Genomic DNA, 17,199 nt, shown 5'->3' on the forward strand with positions numbered 1-17,199 from the left:
TCCAGATTTTTATGGAGGGGAAAGGTGCCTCCAATCGGCAGCAAGTAAGCAGCCTGTGGCCAGGGCTCAAGTGCCCCAGGGGTCTCGTGGCCTCTCATGCCAGGTCTGCTGGCCCCTAAGCCTTTGAGGCCACACTGTGTGGTGGGAAGGGAAGCACTTCTTGGGGAAGCTGGGCAACCTGCTCCCTCTGGCACCTCTTCAGCTGTCCCCCACTGCCTCTCCAGGTGCCGACCATCGTGAGAGCCATGCACCAGTGCCTCACCTCCCACATGGCTCCAGGGGTCACGATGCACACCAACATCTGCAGGCTCGCTGAGGCACACCCACACAATGTGGTGATGACTCTCCTGCGCTGTGCCCCAGAGTGTGACAGGTACAGGGCCCAGCTGCCTTGCTGCCTCAGGGATCACCAACCCTTACAACCCCTCACCCTGGAGAGCCTGTCCCGTGTGGTCTGCCAGACAGATGGAGACTTCCAGGACGCTCAGGCCCCTCCATTTCCCAGCCTTGGCCTGTCAGCCCCCAATCCTACTGCCATGTGCCCTCCCTGCCCCTCAAGGCACTGTGGCTCTGTCACATGGGCCCCCACAGCTCCCCAAGCCATGGTGCCGAGCTGAGACCCCCCTGACCCAGAGCTCTGGCTCCACAGAGCTGCTGCTATGATGTGGAGAAGCATCGGCTCCTCAGCAAGAGCAGTGGAGAAGGTGCTGCCAGTACTGCTCCGAGTGATGGAGGATTGGCCAGTGCACGGAATGTCCACCTCTGATGGTGACAGCAGAGATGTCTTTGCCGTGACTGTGAGTTTCTAGAAGTGGCCTCTGCTCCTTCCCACGTCACCTCCCCCACCCCTGCATCTCCCTGCCTCAGGCCTTGGGCTACAAATGTAGCTGAGGGGCAGGTTCAGGGACACCAGGCTGGCTGCTCCCCCTGCCTCTCCCCGGCCTCTCCCTCCCACATTCAGGCCCTGACACATGGACCTCTTACACTGAGTGCTGTCTCCACGTGCTTTGATTGCAGGCAACCCTGGCACTGTGGCTGATCATCCAGGAGCCCAAGTGCCAGGATGCAGTGATGAATTACGTCCCCCGCCTGCTCATGGCTCTGCTGTTCCAAGTGTCCATGAGCACAGAGCAGGTGCCAGAAGAGGTGAACACCTTCTGGAGGGGATGCCTGGAGCAACACCGCCTCCCCACCCAGCCCAACAGGTGCTCCATCCCAGTCCTCTCTCCCTGCCATGCCCTTGGGGCTGGGGCCAGGGCTCCCAGCATGACCTGGCCTTTGCTCTGCACACAGGTTTTTGGTCCAGACCATCAAGGCCCTGCTGTGCCGGCTGCAGTGGGACAATGAGGTGGTGTCAGTGGAGCGCAAGTGTGGCTGGGACACGCTCCTCTGTGCTGACACCCAGCACTATGCAGTGGGGCTGCTGGCCAGGTGAGACACCCGCATCCCCACTGCCCCCGGCATCTCTGCCCTGGGCACGGGGCACCCCACACAGCCTGCTGGGGGAGCTTTGCCCACCCTGCTCAGGCTCCATGGTTCCTTCTTTCCCCCTGACAGGGAGATGCGCCACGTCTTGGTCCCTTTCTATTCCCTCATGGCAATCCACCTGCTGGGGCTGCTCAGCACTGAACACCCTCGTTGGGAGCTGCCTGCCCTGGCCTTCCTTGTGGAGGTGAGCCTGATGGCCAGCGCTGCCTGGCCTGCCTGCCTCCCCCTCTCTGCCCTCTGTGCTGCTGCCTGGGCCCAGCCCTGGCCAGCTCTGGGCTCCTGCTGCCCAGGCACCCCATCACTGCTCTCTGCCTTCCAGGTCCTGGACTTCCTGGACGAGAGTAAATGTCGTGACAGGGTCCTGCCCATCCTGTCGAGGAACCTGCAGAGCCAGTGCCCAGAGAGGCAGCGCCTGGCACTCAGAGGCCTCCTGGTGCTTGCTGTGGATCCCTCAATGGTGAGAAGGGGACACCTGGCTGAAGCCACATGGGTAACCTGGGGCTGGGGAAGGGAGGCGCTTGGGTTTGACTGTGCTTTGGGAGCTCTGACAGCTGCTCCCAGCTCTCCTGCCTCCCTCTCCAGCTGCCCAGGCCCTGTGGGACAGGCCTTTGGCCTCTGGGCCCTGTGGCAGCAGCGTGGGGTTGCACTGGCAGAGGGTTCTTGGTGGGGCAGCTGTTCAGGGCTTGACAGCACAGCACTGTGTTCCACACAGGCCGAAAGCATCTGCAGCCTGTCCCAACACCTCCTGGAGCTGCTGCCTGATGCAGATGGAGAGCTGGTCGTGATGACCCTCTCTGTGTTTGAGAGTGTGCTCCGGGATGAAGATATTCGGGCATTCATCTTCACTGCCCCCAAGCTGGCTGAGGCGCTCCGGACACTCTTTGACCATGTAAGGCTTTGTGCCCTCCACCTCCAGGCACTGAGTGCTACCAGGAAACTTTGCCCTGTGGATGTTCAGGCTTGTGCCTGTTCCTGGTGGGCCTGGAGCAGCCAGTGCTGAGGTCTTTTTCTCCTCTTTTGCCCCAGGACAACACCAACGTGCAGCTGCTCTCCATTCGCCTCTTCCGAGAGGTAATGGAGGTGCTGGCAGAAGAGGGAACACAGCTCTTTGAGACTCAGGTGCACCAGAGCCTGGTCCCACTGTTCATCCACGGGCATGACGAGAACCAGTGCGTGGCAGAGGTGAGCACTCGTGGGCTCTGGTGTCCCTGTGCACAAGGCTGGGCTGCCTCCTGCCCTGGAGCCTCAAGGGCTCCAGCCTCCTGCTGCCCTTGGAGCAGGGACACAGGGGCTGTGCCCTGGGCTGTGGTGCCATGTCCCACTCTCTGCTGCTCTGCAGGCCTCTCGGGAAGTGCTGCTTTGCGCTGCAAGGTTCCTCAAGAGAAGGGACCTGGAGAAGCTGCTGAGGAAAGAGCAGCACTTCAAGTTCTGCGATTGCCTGGTAAGGATGACCCCGAAGGCCCAGCCCCAGGCTGGACAAGCCCCAGGCCCCAATGCCCAGTGTGCGGGGCTGGGCCTGTGCCCCTGCCACTGCTGCAGCCACAGACACCCCCCTGCTCTCTGCAGATGGACAAGGACGTGAGCCGAAGGGCTGAACACCTGCAGCAGGCCCTGCCCTACCTGCAGAGCCCACAGCAGCCCCTGCGAGAGGCGGCCGTCAGGTTCATGGGTGAGCCACAAGCCCGCGGTCCCTCCCTCCCCACTGCAGCTTGGCCCCAGCCCCAGCTGCTCCAGAGGCAGCAGGATGTGGCCCAGGGATGTGCTGGGGAGCCCCGAGTGCCCTGGCGGCTGCTGCCGCCCTCTGCCAGCCACACCCTTGGGTGTCCCGATGCGGGAAGGCCCCGGCTCAGCCCTGCCAGGCCAGGAGGCCGTGGAGGGGTAGCTGTGCTGCTGGGGCCCTGACACGCTCTCTGTTCCCAGGGATTGCTGCCTGGCACATGCAAGACCTGCAGCTCCTCATGAGGGGTGAGTGAGGACAGTGGGCTCTCACTGGGGGCTGGCAGGGGAGTGCACAGACCCTGGGCAGGGAGCTGCAATCCCTGCCCTGCCTGCGCGGGGCTCTGCTCCCTGCACGGACAAGGGGCGCTGTGGGCAGAGCAGGGACACATTTCAGGGGCAGGGGGGATTGGGGGCCAGCACCTTCCCGCTCATCCTGTTGACCCCTGCTCCCTCCTGGCCACGGCAAGAACTGGCTGGGATGGCCCTGACAGGAGGGTCTCCTTGGGTTCCCGCACATCCAGGCTCTGACCGTGGCTCCGTTCCTCTCTCTTCCAGCCTTTGAAGCCATCAGCCAAGACGACTGCCCGTCCTACTGCACCATGCGGACTGAATTCTTGTCCGCTTTCAGACGGGCAGTAACAAAGTAATCTCCAGCCAGACAACCTGCGTCCCTCCAACAGCACCGGAAGACCAAGGGACGAGACCACTTCTCAGCGGAGCTGGAGATTCAGCTGATGCTGGGCCCAACTGAGCCAGCCGGCAAGGCCAGGCAGCTCCTGGCCTGCCCATCTCTACGGACAGCCCCTTCCCTTCCCAAACCATCCCTTCCCTTCCCAAACCTTCCCTTCCCTTCCCAAACCATCCCAATCCTTCCCAAACCTTCTCTTCCCTTCCCAAACCATCCCAAACATTCCCAAACCTTCTCTTCACTTCCCAAACCTCCCCTCCCCTTCCTTTCCTTTCCCTTCCCAAACCTTCCCTTCCCCTCCCAAACCATCCCAAACCTTCCCAAACCTTCTCTTCCCTTCCCAAACCATCCCAAACATTCCCAAACCTTCTCTTCCCTTCCCAAACCATCCCAAAAATTCCCAAACCTTCCCTTTCCTTCCCAAACCTACTCCTGCCCACACTTCATCCCTTCCTTTCCCCTTAGATTAATAAATATCAGCTCCCCTCCACCCCTTCCCTTCCCCTCCACCCCTTCCCTTCCCCTCCCTTCTCTTCCCTTCCTACCCCTAACCTTCCCAAACCTCCCCTCCACTCCCCTCTCCTCTTCCCCCCAAACCTTCTCTTCCCTCCCCTTCCCAAACCTTCCCTTCCCTTTCCAATCCTTCCCTTTCTAATCCTTCCCTTCCCTTACTGCCCCAAACCTTCCCAAACCTCCCCTCCCTTCCCCAAACCTTCTCTTCCCTCCCCTTCCCTTTCCAATCCTTCCCTTTCCATTCCTTCTCTTCCCTTCCCTAACCTTCCCTTCCCAAACCTTCCCTCCCTTTCCCTCCCCTCCCCTCTCCTCCCTTCCCCTCCCCTCCACATACCTTCCCAAACCTTCCTTCTCTCCCCTCCCCTTCCCAAACCTTCCTTCTCTCCCCTCCCCTTCCCAAACCTTCCCTTCCCAAACCTTCTCTTCCCTCCCCTCCCCTTCCCTTCTTCTGCCTACTCTTCATCCCTGCCTTTCCCATTACCTTAAGAAGCTTCAGCCCTCCCCTTACCCTTACATTAATAAACATCACCTTTCTCCCCCTGACCTGCATCTTTGTGGAACTCAATCGCCACAAACCTCAGCCCTGCAGCTCACGGGCCCGCTCCTGCCTTGCTTTTGCCCCTTGCCCCGTGGGCACACACACACAGGGACAAGGGCACTTCAGGCTGCCCCTGTCCCTGGGGTCTGGGACACATTTTAAACTGCTTTAGTACAAGTCCCACCAGCACTTGCTCTCCAGTGCCACGGGAGCCTGGCAAGCTGGGCACACACCCACTCAGCAAACCCCCACCAACTCTGCTCTGCCTCAGGCAACACCTCAGCTCAACCATTGCAGCTGGGCTGGGGCCCTTCTGTCCCACACTCACTCCCAGCACTGACTGTCTCAGAGACAACACCTTCAGGGCATCATCCTCAAGCCTATCCCAAGGGTACCTGAGTACTCCTGAACAACAACAAAAAGACCACCAATCTGCTCGACACCTATTCATCAACCCCTGCAAGCACCCCAAAGCACAAGCATCACACCTCAGCCACACACCCTGGCTGACAGCAGAAAGCACCAGCCATCTCCTTGCCATAGGATCAGGATGTTGATCTGTTCTCTACACACTCAGCTCTCCTTCCTCCTCACCTGATTTTATTGTGCTCGTTACCTGACCGCACACGCTGAGCTTCTTGGCCTCCAAATGTTTATAACCATCTTGGCCTCAAAAATTCTCATCTCCTCTGCACCTTCGCTCTTCAGAAGAAATACGGGGTTGTTTTCGGTTTATCTTTTTATTTTTTTTTTTTTCCGCCTAACTCCTACAAGCAAACTACTGTTTGGATCAATGGAATCATTTGCTCCTCCTTTACAGTCCTGGAAACAAAGGCCCAACTTTAGAGCCTGTACTCTTTTTCTCCCTTACCATAAGGGCTAAGGAGAGGACAAGCCCCCGCTCTGCCCGTCCCCTTCGGGAGCCTTCATTCCTTGCGAGAGGAGCCCGGCTCAGCTTCTCCCCCAGCACAAGCGGCTTCGAAGCTGTCCCGGGGGCCGGCGGAGCGGGCCGGGTGTGGGGCGGTGCCGGGCGAGGAGGAGCCGCGGGGACGGGCCCGGGCTGGGGACGGGCGGGCGCCCGGCTCGGCTCGCTGCCGTCCCGCCCCGCTTTAGCCCAGGCCCGGCCGGCAGGAGCCGGGAGCTGCCGCCGGGAGGAGCCGCTGCCCAGCCCCGAGAAGCGCGGCGGGGACACACAGCCGCTGCCAAGGCCGGGACAAACCTCCGCCCCGCCCGCCGGGCTCCAAACCCGCCGCTCCGCATCTCCCGGCCAGGGCTGAGCCTGCCCCTGCTCCGACCTGCGGCATCTCGGCGCCTGCACGGCCAGAGCGGTGACCCAGGGCAGCGCTGCCCCAGCCGCCCGCACGGAGGAGCACATCGGGATGGGCTGGCTCGGCCGCTGAAAACTTTCTTGGAACAGCTCTGCCGGTTGGGCATTAATGGCAGCTGATTACGGGTTTTGGCACTCGGCGTGCAGGCTTTGTTTTGGGGCGCGTTTCTTGGGGGCTTTGATGGCACCTAATAAAGTTGGAATGAAGAGAGTTGGAATTGCTTTGCAAAGTTCACAGCAAAATGGGGTGAACTGGGTAGGGAACAAGGAAGTCCTGCTTTCCCTGTGGCATTGTTTGGCTGACATGGTCGCAGAGAGGTTGCACTGCCTGACATGTGGTCTTTTGATTGTCCCCACTGCAGCTGGATGGTGCTTAGGCTGGCTGAGAGCTTGCAGACGTTTTTTGGTGTCTGATTCTTTCCCATTTTCTTTTCTTGTCATTTTCTAGACTACTCTTCTCACCTCAACCCTTCATCTTTCCCATTGTACTCATACCAGAGCAGAGTGACCCTGGTTTGCCACCCCCTTTCCTCCTTGCCCATGCTCTTTTCTTCTTCCAGAGCTCCAAGTTTTGCAGGAGCACCAAGCCAAGGCTCCTTCCAGCCTCAGACAGAGCAGGGGGCTTCCCATTGCCTCCTCTGGAGACAGCAGGTGGAACAGCTTCAGCAATGTTATCGTTCCTCACAGGGAAGCAACCCTTCTGCCAGAAAAACATGTAGAGTCTTTTAGCAGACTTCTGAGAGGGCTCCTTCCAAGGCTTTTAAGTTTCCTGGATCAGTCCCAATTAGCCAGAGAAAAGAAGTGTGGAAAATTTTTTGGAGCTCAGATAGGACAGGTCAGCCCAGGGAGGAACACAGGCTTCACCTTAGAAATTGCCAAAACATACAAAATCCAGCCACCACATGCTCCGAGATCTTGTGTCCAGCAGTGACCATCTCCAGACCTTTTAACAGCTTTTATGGCCAATTAAACACAGAGTCCTCCTTTCTCATCAAAGAGTTGAGGATTTAGTTCTTTGGGGGCTTTTGGATGAGAGAGGTGCTGGGGGTTGGGAGGGAGAGGGGTTGATGTTTCCTCCGAAATGCATTTTAGCACGAGCCGTGATCATTGTGGGTAGTTTTATTTTTCCCTGGTTTGAATATTCCTGCCTTCTTGGCTTCCTTCATCCCACAGCAGTGAGCTTGTCCAAAAGAAACATTTCTCTTTCTCCTCTGTGTATCTGCTCTCACTTCTGTGTCTTGTCACTCCTCTGCTATCACAACACCCACAAATGAAAAATCCCCTCATCTCCTCTCTCAAGAACATCACTAGTTGTCACTGGACATTTTAGTCCTCTCTCTCCTCCTTACTTAGAGCTGTCCCTTGGAGTCCATATGAAGCAGGGCAGAACCCACCCTGACCACCAGGGCCAACCCACAGTTCTTAGAAGACTTTACCAGGACTCCCTCATGGCTGCAGGCAAGATTTCAAGACAGCCTGAACTTTAAAGCACCTCACCCAAGTGTCCCTAGGATGAGTTGGAAAGCCTTAGAAAGGCTGGAGCACTTGCTCTCTCAACTCCAAATCATCCAATACAGATTTCAGTTTGTATTTTTGAGCCCTTCAAAACTTTCCTGGCCAGTCAGCTCTCTGCAGCAGAGGGAGGATCAGTGTTTTTGCAATATCCTCCCTTGTTTGGGGTGCTTTTGGAAGACTGAGGGAACTTTTATTCCTTGAGGACTTTTATCCCTTATCAGAACTATTCTATTCTTATCTCAGGTTTTTTTGCTTCTGTTTAGTTTTTGAAATTGACTCTCAATGGACCATTTGAAGGCAAATGAGTTGCTGCTGATTTCAGTGCAGCCGTGGCCAAAGGGGTCAGAGCAGCATTCGTGCCCTTGCCCACACGTTGCTCCTCTGTGTCACAGCCCCCTGTTCAGATGGCCACCAGCGAGGACTTCTCCCGAGGGGGCTCCTTCTGCTACCATGAGCAGGTGCAGGAGGGAAGTGTTTGCTCCTTTTTGGAGCCATTCCTAAAGTTCACATCCAGCTGTCTCAGATGCTTTAGGGAATGGATTCCTTCCAACTTGGGGCAGGTTGGCCAAGGTTGGGGGAGGCCTCAGGGCCCGTGGCAGTGTGTCACAGAGCCCTTTGTGACATGGTGACCGTCGCCAATGGGATGGGACAGGGCAGGGTGTCCAAGGGCCCTTTGTGACACATCCTGATATAGGTGTTGGGCGTCAACGCGGCCGCACCACAGTGCTCGGAGCACGCGTCTGGTCAGGACGGGACTGAGCGGTGCTGTGAGGAGTCTCCTCGCAGCCAACTCATTCGTTGCTGACCCGAAGCGATTCTGAGAGTTCTTTTTTGCGAAAGTTCCCTCGAGGCCAAACCCCAGGAGTTGGTGACCCGGAGGTTTTTCCGAGGCATCCACACTCCCTGTGGGAGTGGCCCTCGAGGCCAGGCCACGGGCCTTGGTGACCCGGAGCTTTTCTGGGCATCACCAGTGCCTGTGGAAGGTGCCTACGAGGCCGGACCACGGGACTTGGTCACCTGCAGTCCCTGTGGAAGGTGCCCTCGAGGCCAGACCACGGGACTTGGTCACCTGCAGTCCCTGTGGAAGGTGCCCTCGCGGCAATTTTTTGACATTTGCCCACCAGGGTTTTTTCTAAGGCATCTCTCGTGCAAGTTCCCTTGAGACCACACTGTGGGATGGCAGGGAGACGCTTCAGCCTGTTCAGGCTGTTCAGGAGGAAGAGGAACGGGAGAGGCCCTGGGGCGGCCCCAGCACAGCAAGCTGAGGAGCCCCTGCAGCAGGGTGAGTGCTGGAGCTGGGCCACAGGGCTGGTGGCTGCAGCCAGTTTGGCCCCTTCCTGTCCCCTGTGGGCACACCCAGAAAAAAAGGAGGGGGGAAGAGGGGCCCAGGCTGACCGCCCAGCATCCCTGCTCCATCCACTGGGCACCTCAGGGCCAGCCCTGCCTCTGGAGCACAGGGCTGGGCTGTGTTCCCTGGCCTCTCCTGCAGCCCCTCAGCTCTGCCTGCACTCCCTCTTTGACAGATCCAGGCCAGGACCGGACAGAGGAGCAGGACCGCCCCCATGGCCGCTTCCGCAGAGCAGTTCAGGTACCTGCAGCCATCCTCCCCTGGGCTGGGCCTGCTGTCCCTGCTCAGCCTGGCACTGCTGGTGGAACGCTCCCTCGGGCTTCCCTCTCTTCCCTGCCCTTTCTTCTCCTGCAGAGGTTGTTGAAAATCATGCGCATTCGGCGCAGAACACCCAGGAGCACACCACCCGAGCTCATGGCAGAGCCTGACACCAGGCCAGCTGAGCTCAAGGAGAAGACTGATGGCAGCACCGAGCCGATCGATCGCATGGCAACCTCTGACACCGCTGTGACCGAGGACACGGCCAACCCTGACACCACACTGGCCGATCTCATTGCGAAGGATGACACTGAACCCACTGATTGCAGAGTAAAGCCTGACACCACTTTGGCTGAAGATACAACCAGCTCTGACACCGCAGCCACTGATGTCATGGCCAAGGCCGACATGGCCCCGATGGCCATTGATGGCACATCACACTCTGAGGTGGCACCGATGGACGGCAAAGCAAAGCCTGACACCGCTTTGGCTGGTGACACAACCGGTTCCAACACCGATCTCGTGGCACAGGCTGACATCACACTGATGCCAACTGAGGGCACAGCAAGCTCTGATGAGGCACCGATGGATGGCACAGCAAACCCTGAGACTGCCATGACCGATGACACAACCAACACCGAAACCACAACAAGTGATCTCATCGCAGAGGGTGACGCCACGAGTGAGGGCATCGGAAACACTGACACCACACCAGCTGAGAGTGTGACCGATGCTCCCAATCTGCAGTTTTTGGAGGGGAAAGGTGTCTCCAGTTGGAAGCCAGTAAGCAGCCTGGGGCCAGGGTTTAAGTCCCCCAGGAGACTTGTGCCCTCTCAAGTTGGGTCCACTTGCCTTCTAAGGCTTTGAGGCCAGTAGAGTGTGGTGGGAAGGGAAGCACTTCTCAGGGAAGCTGGGCATCCTGCTCCCTCTTGCAGCTCCCCAACTCTCCTCCACTGCCTCTCCAGGTGCCGGCCATCGTTTGGTCCATCCACCACGACCTCACATTCCACGTGTCTCCTCACACTGACATCTGCAGGCTCGCTGAGGCACACCCACGTGATGTGGTGATGACTCTCCTGCGTTTGGCCCCAGAGTGTGACAGGTACAGGGCTCTGCTGCCTTGCTGGCTCAGGGATCACCAACCCTTACAACCCCTCATCCTGGAGAGTCTATCCCATGTGGTCTGCCAGACAGATGGAGACTTCCAGGACCCTTGGGCCCCTCCATTTCCCAGCCTGTCAGCCCCCAGTCCTACTGCCATGTGCCTTCCCTGCCCTTCAAGGCACCGTGGCTCTGTCACCTGGGCCCCCACAGCTCCCTAAGCCACAGTGCTGGGGCTGAGACCCCCCTGACCCAGAGCTCTGACTCCACAGAGCTGCTGCAATGATGTGGAGAAGCATCGGCTCCTCGGGAACAGCAGTGGAGAAGGTGCTGCCAGTACTGCTCCGTGTGATGGAGGATTGGCCAGTGCACGGAATGTCCACTTCCGATGGTGACAGTAGAGACGTTTTTGCCCTGGCTGTGAGTTTCTAGAAGTGGCCTTTTCTTCTCCCCACATCGCCTCTCCAGTGACTCTCCATCCTCCCCCACCCCTGCATCTCCCTGTCTCAGGCCTTGGGCTGCAAATCTGGCTGAGGGGCAGGTTCAGGGACAACAGACTGGCTGCTCCCCCTGCCTCTCCCCTGGCCTCTCCCTCCCACACTCAGGCCCTGACACATGGACCTCTCGCACTGAGCCCTGTCTCTGCGTGCTTTGATTGCAGGCAACCCTGGCACTGTGGCTGATCATCCAGGAGCCCAAGTGCCAGGATGCACTCATGAATTACATCCCCCGCCTGCTCGTGGCTCTGCTGTTCCAAGTGTCCATGAGCACAGAGCAGGTGCCAGAAGAGGTGAACAGCTTCTGGAGGGGATGCCTGGAGCAACATCGCCTCCCCACCCAGCCCAACAGGTGCTCCATCCCTGTCCTCTCTCCCTGCCATGCCCTTGGGGCTGGGGCCAGGGCTCCCAGCATGACCTGGCCTTTGCTCTGCACACAGGTTTTTGGTCCAGACCATCAAGGCCCTGCTGTGCCATCTGCCATGGGAGGATATTTGGATGGCAAGGAAGCGCAGGCTTGCCTGGGACCCACTCGTGAATTCTGACACCCATCACTATGCAGTGGGTCTGCATGTCAGGTGAGACAATCTTGTCCCTGCTGCTCCCATCATCTCTACCCAGGGCACGGGGCACTCCACACAGCTCCCGTGGGCGTGGGGCAAAGGGCCTTGGCCCCAAGGGATGGCCGAGCAGATTGCAAAAGGCTGCGGGAGGAGGAGGAGGAGCCCCATGCCATAGTGCCCACATCCCATCCTGAGCTGCTGGAGAAAGACCAGGACTCTGTGAGTCAGTACTGGGAGCTTTGCCCACCCTGCTCAGGCTCCATGCTTTTCCCCCTGACAGGGAGATGCGCCGCCAATTGATCCCCTCCCATTCCCCACTGGCAATCCACCTGCTGGGGCTGCTCAGCACTGAGGACCCCCGTTGGGAGCTGCCTGCCCTGGAGTTCCTTGTGGAGGTGAGCCCGATGGCCAGCGCTGCCTGGCCCTGCTGCCTCCCCCTCTCTGCCCTCTCACAGCCGCAGCTGCCCGGGACGGTGCCTGCGCCCTGTGCTGCTGCCTGGGCCCAGCCCTGGGCGGCTCTGGGCTCCTGCTGCCCGGGCACCCCGTCACTGCTCTCTGCCTTCCAGGTCCTGGACTATCTGGACGCAAGGAGATGTCACAGCAGTGTTGAGCAGATCCTGTCAAGGCACCTGCAGAGCCAGTGCCCAGAGAGACGTCGCCTGGCTCTCCGAGGCCGCATGGTGCTCTGGATGGATCTGTCAATGGTGAGAAGGGGACACACAGCTGAAGCCACATGGGCAGCCTGGGGCTGGGGAAGGCAGTCCCTTGGGCTTGGCTGGGCTTTGGAGCTCTGGATGCTCCTCCCAGCTCCCCTGCCTCCCTGTACAGCTGCACAGGCCCTGTGGGACAGGCCTTTGGCCTCTGGGCCCCGGGGCAGCAGCGTGGGGTTGCACTGCCAGAGAGCTGTTGGTGGGGCAGCTGTTCAGGGCTTGACAGCACAGCACTGTGTTCCACACAGGCCCAAAGCATCTGCAGCCTGTCTCAACACCTCCTGGAGCTGCTGCCTGATGAAGATGGAGAGCTGGTCGTGATGACCCTCTCTGTGTTTGTGAATATGCTCCGGGACAAAGACATGCAGGCATTCATCTCCACTGCCCCCAAGCTGGCTGAGGCGCTCCGGCCACTCTTTGACAACGTAAGGCTCTGTGCCCCCCAGCCACGGGCACTGGCTGCTGCCAGGAAACTTTGTGCCCTGTGGATGTTCAGGCCTGCGCCTGTATCTCATGGGCCTGTAGCATCCAGTGCTGAGGTCTTTTTCTCCTCTTTTTCTCCTCTGCACCCATGTGTAGCTGTCCTCCTTTTACTTCTTCCAAACGGTGATGGAGGTACTGGTGGAAGGGGGAACAAGGCCCTTGGAGATGCAGATGCATCAGACCCTGGTGCTGTGGTTCTTCCTGCACTATGATGAGCACCAGTGCGTGGCAGAGGTGAGCACTTGTGGGCTCTGGGGTCCCCGTGGCAGGGCCTGGGCTGCCTCCTGCCCTGGGGTTTTGTGGGCTCCAGACTCCTCCTGCCCAGGGACAAAGACCTGGCCACAGAAACTCAAGACAGCTGCCATTCCAGATTTTTATGGAGGGGAAGTGTGTCTGTAAGTAAGCAGCCTGTGGCCAGGGCTCAAGTGCCCCAGGGGTCTCGTGGCCTCTCATGCCAGGTCTGCTGGCCCCTAAGCCTTTGAGGCCACACTGTGTGGTGGGAAGGGAAGCACTTCTTGGGGAAGCTGGGCAACCTGCTCCCTCTGGCACCTCTTCAGCTGTCCCCCACTGCCTCTCCAGGTGCCGACCATCGTGAGATCCATGCACCAGTGCCTCACCTCCCACATGGCTCCAGGGATCACGATGCACACCAACATCTGCAGGCTCGCTGAGGCACACCCACGTGATGTGGTGATGACTCTCCTGCGCTGTGCCCCAGAGTGTGACAGGTACAGGGCCCAGCTGCCTTGCTGCCTCAGGGATCACCAACCCTTACAACCCCTCACCCTGGAGAGCCTGTCCCGTGTGGTCTGCCAGACAGATGGAGACTTCCAGGACGCTCAGGCCCCTCCATTTCCCAGCCTTGGCCTGTCAGCCCCCAATCCTACTGCCATGTGCCCTCCCTGCTCCTAGAGGCACTGTGGCTCTGTCACATGGGCCCCCACAGCTCCCCAAGCCATGGTGCCGAGCTGAGACCCCCCTGACCCAGAGCTCTGGCTCCACAGAGCTGCTGCTATGATGTGGAGAAGCATCGGCTCCTCAGCAAGAGCAGTGGAGAAGGTGCTGCCAGTACTGCTCCAAGTGATGGAGGATTGGCCAGTGCATGGAATGCCCACCTCCGATGGTGACAACAGAGATGTCTTTGCCGTGACTGTGAGTTTCTAGAAGTGGCCTCTGCTCCTTCCCACGTCACCTCCCCCACCCCTGCATCTCCCTGCCTCAGGCCTTGGGCTACAAATGTGGCTGAGGGGCAGGTTCAGGGGCACCAGGCAGGCTGCTCCCCCTGCCTCTCCCCTGCCCTCTCCCTCCCACATTCAGGCCCTGACACATGGACCTCTCGCACTGAGCCCTGTCTCCACGTGCTTTGATTGCAGGCAACCCTGGCACTGTGGCTGATCATCCAGGAGCCCAAGTGCCAGGATGCACTCATGAATTACGTCCCCCGCCTGCTCGGGGCTCTGCTGTTCCAAGTGTCCATGAGCACAGGGCAGGTGCCAGAAGAGGTGAACAGCTTCTGGAGGGGATGCCTGGAGCAACACCGCCTCCCCACCCAGCCCAACAGGTGCTCCATCCCTGTCCTCTCTCCCTGCCATGCCCTCGGGGCTGGGGCCAGGGCTCCCAGCATGACCTGGCCTTTGCTCTGCACACAGGTTTTTGGTCCAGACCATCAAGGCCCTGCTGTGCCGGCTGCAGTGGGACAATGAGGTGGTGTCAGTGGAGCGCAGGTGTGGCTGGGACACGCTCCTCTGTGCTGACACCCAGCACTATGCAGTGGGGCTGCTGGCCAGGTGACACACCCTCGTCCCCACTGCCCCCGGCATCTCTGGCCTGGGCACGGGGCACCCCACACAGCCTGCTGGGGGATCTTTGCCCACCCTGCTCAGGCTCCATGGTTCCTTCTTTCCCCCTGACAGGGAGATGCGCCACGTCTTGGTCCCTTTCTATTCCCCCATGGCAATCCACCTGCTGGGGCTGCTCAGCACTGAACACCCTCGTTGGGAGCTGCCTGCCCTGGCCTTCCTTGTGGAGGTGAGCCCGATGGCCAGCGCTGCCTGGCCTGCCTGCCTCCCCCTCTCTGCCCTCTGTGCTGCTGCCTGGGCCCAGCCCTGGCCAGCTCTGGGCTCCTGCTGCCCAGGCACCCCATCACTGCTCTCTGCCTTCCAGGTCCTGGACTTTCTGGATGGGAGTAAATGTCGTGACAGGGTCCTGCCCATCCTGTCGAGGAACCTGCAGAGCCAGTGCCCAGAGAGGCAGCGCCTGGCACTCAGAGGCCTCCTGGTGCTTGCTGTGGATCCCTCAATGGTGAGAAGGGGACACCTGGCTGAAGCCACACGGGCAGCCTGGGGCTGGGGAAGGGAGGCGTTTGGGTTTGACTGTGCTTTGGGAGCTCTGACAGCTGCTCCCAGCTCTCCTGCCTCCCTCTCCAGCTGCCCAGGCCCTGTGGGACAGGCCTTTGGCCTCTGGACCCTGGGGCAGCAGCGTGGGGTTGCACTGCCAGAGAGCTCTTGGTGGGGCAGCTGTTCAGGGCTTGACAGCACAGCACTGTGTTCCACACAGGCCAAAAGCATCTGCAGCCTGTCCCAACACCTCCTGGAGCTGCTGCGTGATGCAGATGGAGAGCTGGTCGTGATGACCCTCTCTGTGTTTGAGAGTGTGCTCCGGGATGAAGACATTCGGGCATTCATCTTCACTGCCCCCAAGCTGGCTGAGGCGCTCCGGACACTCTTTGACCATGTAAGGCTTTGGGCCCTCCACCTCCAGGCACTGAGTGCTGCCAGGAAACTTTGCCCTGTGGATGTTCAGGCCTGTGCCTGTACCTGGTGGGCCTGGAGCAGCCAGTGCTGAGGTCTTTTTCTCCTCTTTTGCCCCAGGACAACACCCACGTGCAGCTGCTCTCCATTCGCCTCTTCCGAGAGGTAATGGAGGTGCTGGCAGAAGAGGGAACACAGCTCTTGGAGACTCAGGTGCACCAGAGCCTGGTCCCACTCTTCATCCATGGGCATGACGAGAACCAGTGCGTGGCAGAGGTGAGCACTGCTGGGCTCTGGTGTCCCTGTGCAGAAGGCTGGGCTGCCTCCTGCCCTGGGGCCTCAAGGGCTCCTGCCTCCTGCTGCCCTTGGAGCAGGGACACAGGGGCTGTGCCCTGGGCTGTGGTACCATGTCCCGCTCTCTGCTGCTCTGCAGGCCTCTCGGGAAGTGCTGCTTTGCGCTGCCAGGTTCCTCAAGAGAAGGGACCTGGAGAAGCTGCTGAGGAAAGAGCAGCACTTCAAGTTCTGCGATTGCCTGGTAAGGATGACCCCAAAGATCCAGCCCCAGGCTGGACAAGCCCTCAGGCCCCAATGCCCAGTGTGCAGGGCTGGCCCTGTGCCCCTGCCACTGCTGCAGCCACAGACACCCCCCTGCTCTCTGCAGATGGACAAGGACGTGAGCCGAAGGGCTGAACACCTGCACCAGGCCCTGCCCTACCTGCAGAGCCCACAGCAGCCCCTGCGAGAGGCGGCCGTCAGGTTCATGGGTGAGCCACAAGCCCGCGGTCCCTCCCTCCCCACTGCAGCTCGGCCCCAGCCCCAGCTGCTCCAGTGGCAGCAGGATGTGGCCCAGGGATGTGCTGGGGAGCCCCGAGTGCCCTGGCGGCTGCTGCCGCCCTGTGCCAGCCACACCCTTGGGTGTCCCGATGCGGGAAGGCCCCGGCTCAGCCCTGCCAGGCCAGGAGGCCGTGGGGTGGTAGCTGTGCTGCTGGGGCCCTGACACACTCTCTGTTCCCAGGGATTGCTGCCTGGCACATGCAAGACCTGCAGCTCCTCATGAGGGGTGAGTGAGGACAGTGGGCTCTCACTGGGGGCTGGCAGGGGGGAACACAGACCCTGGGCAGGGAGCTGCAATCCCTGCCCTGCCTGCGCGGGGCTCTGCTCCCTGCACGGACAAGGGGCATTGTAGGCAGAGCAGGGACACATTTCAGGGTCACAGGGGGAGGACTGGGGGCCAGCACCTTCCCGCTCATCCTGTTGACCCCTGCTCCCTCCTGGCCACGGCAAGAACTGGCTGGGATGGCCCCGGCAGGAGGGTCTCCTTGGGTTCCCACACATCCAGGCTCTGACCGTGGCTCCGTTCCTCTCTCTTCCAGCCTTTGAAGCCATCAGCCAAGACGACTGCCCGTCCTACTGCACCATGCGGACTGAATTCTTGTCCGCTTTCAGACGGGCAGTAACAAAGTAATCTCCAGCCAGACAACCTGCGTCCCTCCAACAGCACCGGAAGACCAAGGGACGAGACCACTTCTCAGCGGAGCTGGAGATTCAGCTGATGCTGGGCCCAACTGAGCCAGCGGGCAAGGCCAGGCAGCTCCTGGCCTGCCCATCTCTACGGACAGCCCCTTCCCTTCCCTTCCCAAACCTTCCCTTCCCTTCCCAAACCTTTTCTCCCCTTCCCTCCCCTTCCCTTCCCAAACCATC

General features: G+C 59.9%; 2 protein-coding genes across 2 annotated transcripts; both read left to right on the top strand.

Moving 5' to 3' along the window:
- The first annotated feature begins 662 nt into the window (after window positions 1-662).
- Window positions 663-4,447, top strand: LOC135416749 (maestro heat-like repeat family member 5). The gene is made up of 11 exons (XM_064660069.1): window positions 663-797; window positions 1,018-1,205; window positions 1,294-1,431; window positions 1,558-1,672; window positions 1,808-1,945; window positions 2,201-2,377; window positions 2,515-2,670; window positions 2,828-2,929; window positions 3,055-3,157; window positions 3,409-3,453; window positions 3,763-4,447. Exons 1-11 carry the CDS (start codon window positions 663-665, stop codon window positions 3,852-3,854), a joined length of 1,389 nt encoding a protein of 462 aa, XP_064516139.1. The 3' UTR covers window positions 3,855-4,447.
- Window positions 4,448-10,883: 6,436 nt separating this feature from the next.
- Window positions 10,884-17,092, top strand: LOC135416750 (maestro heat-like repeat-containing protein family member 6). Its single transcript, XM_064660070.1, has 19 exons — window positions 10,884-10,892; window positions 11,157-11,344; window positions 11,433-11,570; window positions 11,836-11,950; window positions 12,011-12,259; window positions 12,514-12,690; window positions 12,845-12,982; window positions 13,328-13,476; window positions 13,753-13,900; window positions 14,122-14,309; window positions 14,398-14,535; window positions 14,662-14,776; window positions 14,912-15,049; window positions 15,305-15,481; window positions 15,619-15,774; window positions 15,932-16,033; window positions 16,160-16,262; window positions 16,514-16,558; window positions 16,872-17,092. Exons 1-19 carry the CDS (start codon window positions 10,884-10,886, stop codon window positions 16,961-16,963), a joined length of 2,565 nt encoding a protein of 854 aa, XP_064516140.1. The 3' UTR covers window positions 16,964-17,092.
- The last annotated feature ends 107 nt before the right edge of the window (window positions 17,093-17,199 follow it).

Source organism: Pseudopipra pipra, chromosome 6 (assembly GCF_036250125.1).
Source record: "Pseudopipra pipra isolate bDixPip1 chromosome 6, bDixPip1.hap1, whole genome shotgun sequence".
Taxonomy (NCBI): Eukaryota; Metazoa; Chordata; class Aves; order Passeriformes; family Pipridae; genus Pseudopipra; species Pseudopipra pipra.

Excerpts from the sequence above, each read along its gene's own strand:
- LOC135416749 (XM_064660069.1), top strand. The coding sequence starts at position 663 with ATGTGGAGAAGCATCGGCTCCTCAGCAAGAGCAGTGGAGAAGGTGCTG. Across the intron at positions 1,432-1,557 it reads GCAGTGGGGCTGCTGGCCAG|GGAGATGCGCCACGTCTTGG; the intron begins GTGAGACACCCG and ends TCCCCCTGACAG. Across the intron at positions 1,946-2,200 it reads TTGCTGTGGATCCCTCAATG|GCCGAAAGCATCTGCAGCCT; the intron begins GTGAGAAGGGGA and ends TGTTCCACACAG.
- LOC135416750 (XM_064660070.1), top strand. Across the intron at positions 15,482-15,618 it reads TCCGGACACTCTTTGACCAT|GACAACACCCACGTGCAGCT; the intron begins GTAAGGCTTTGG and ends CTTTTGCCCCAG. Across the intron at positions 16,559-16,871 it reads CCTGCAGCTCCTCATGAGGG|CCTTTGAAGCCATCAGCCAA; the intron begins GTGAGTGAGGAC and ends TCTCTCTTCCAG.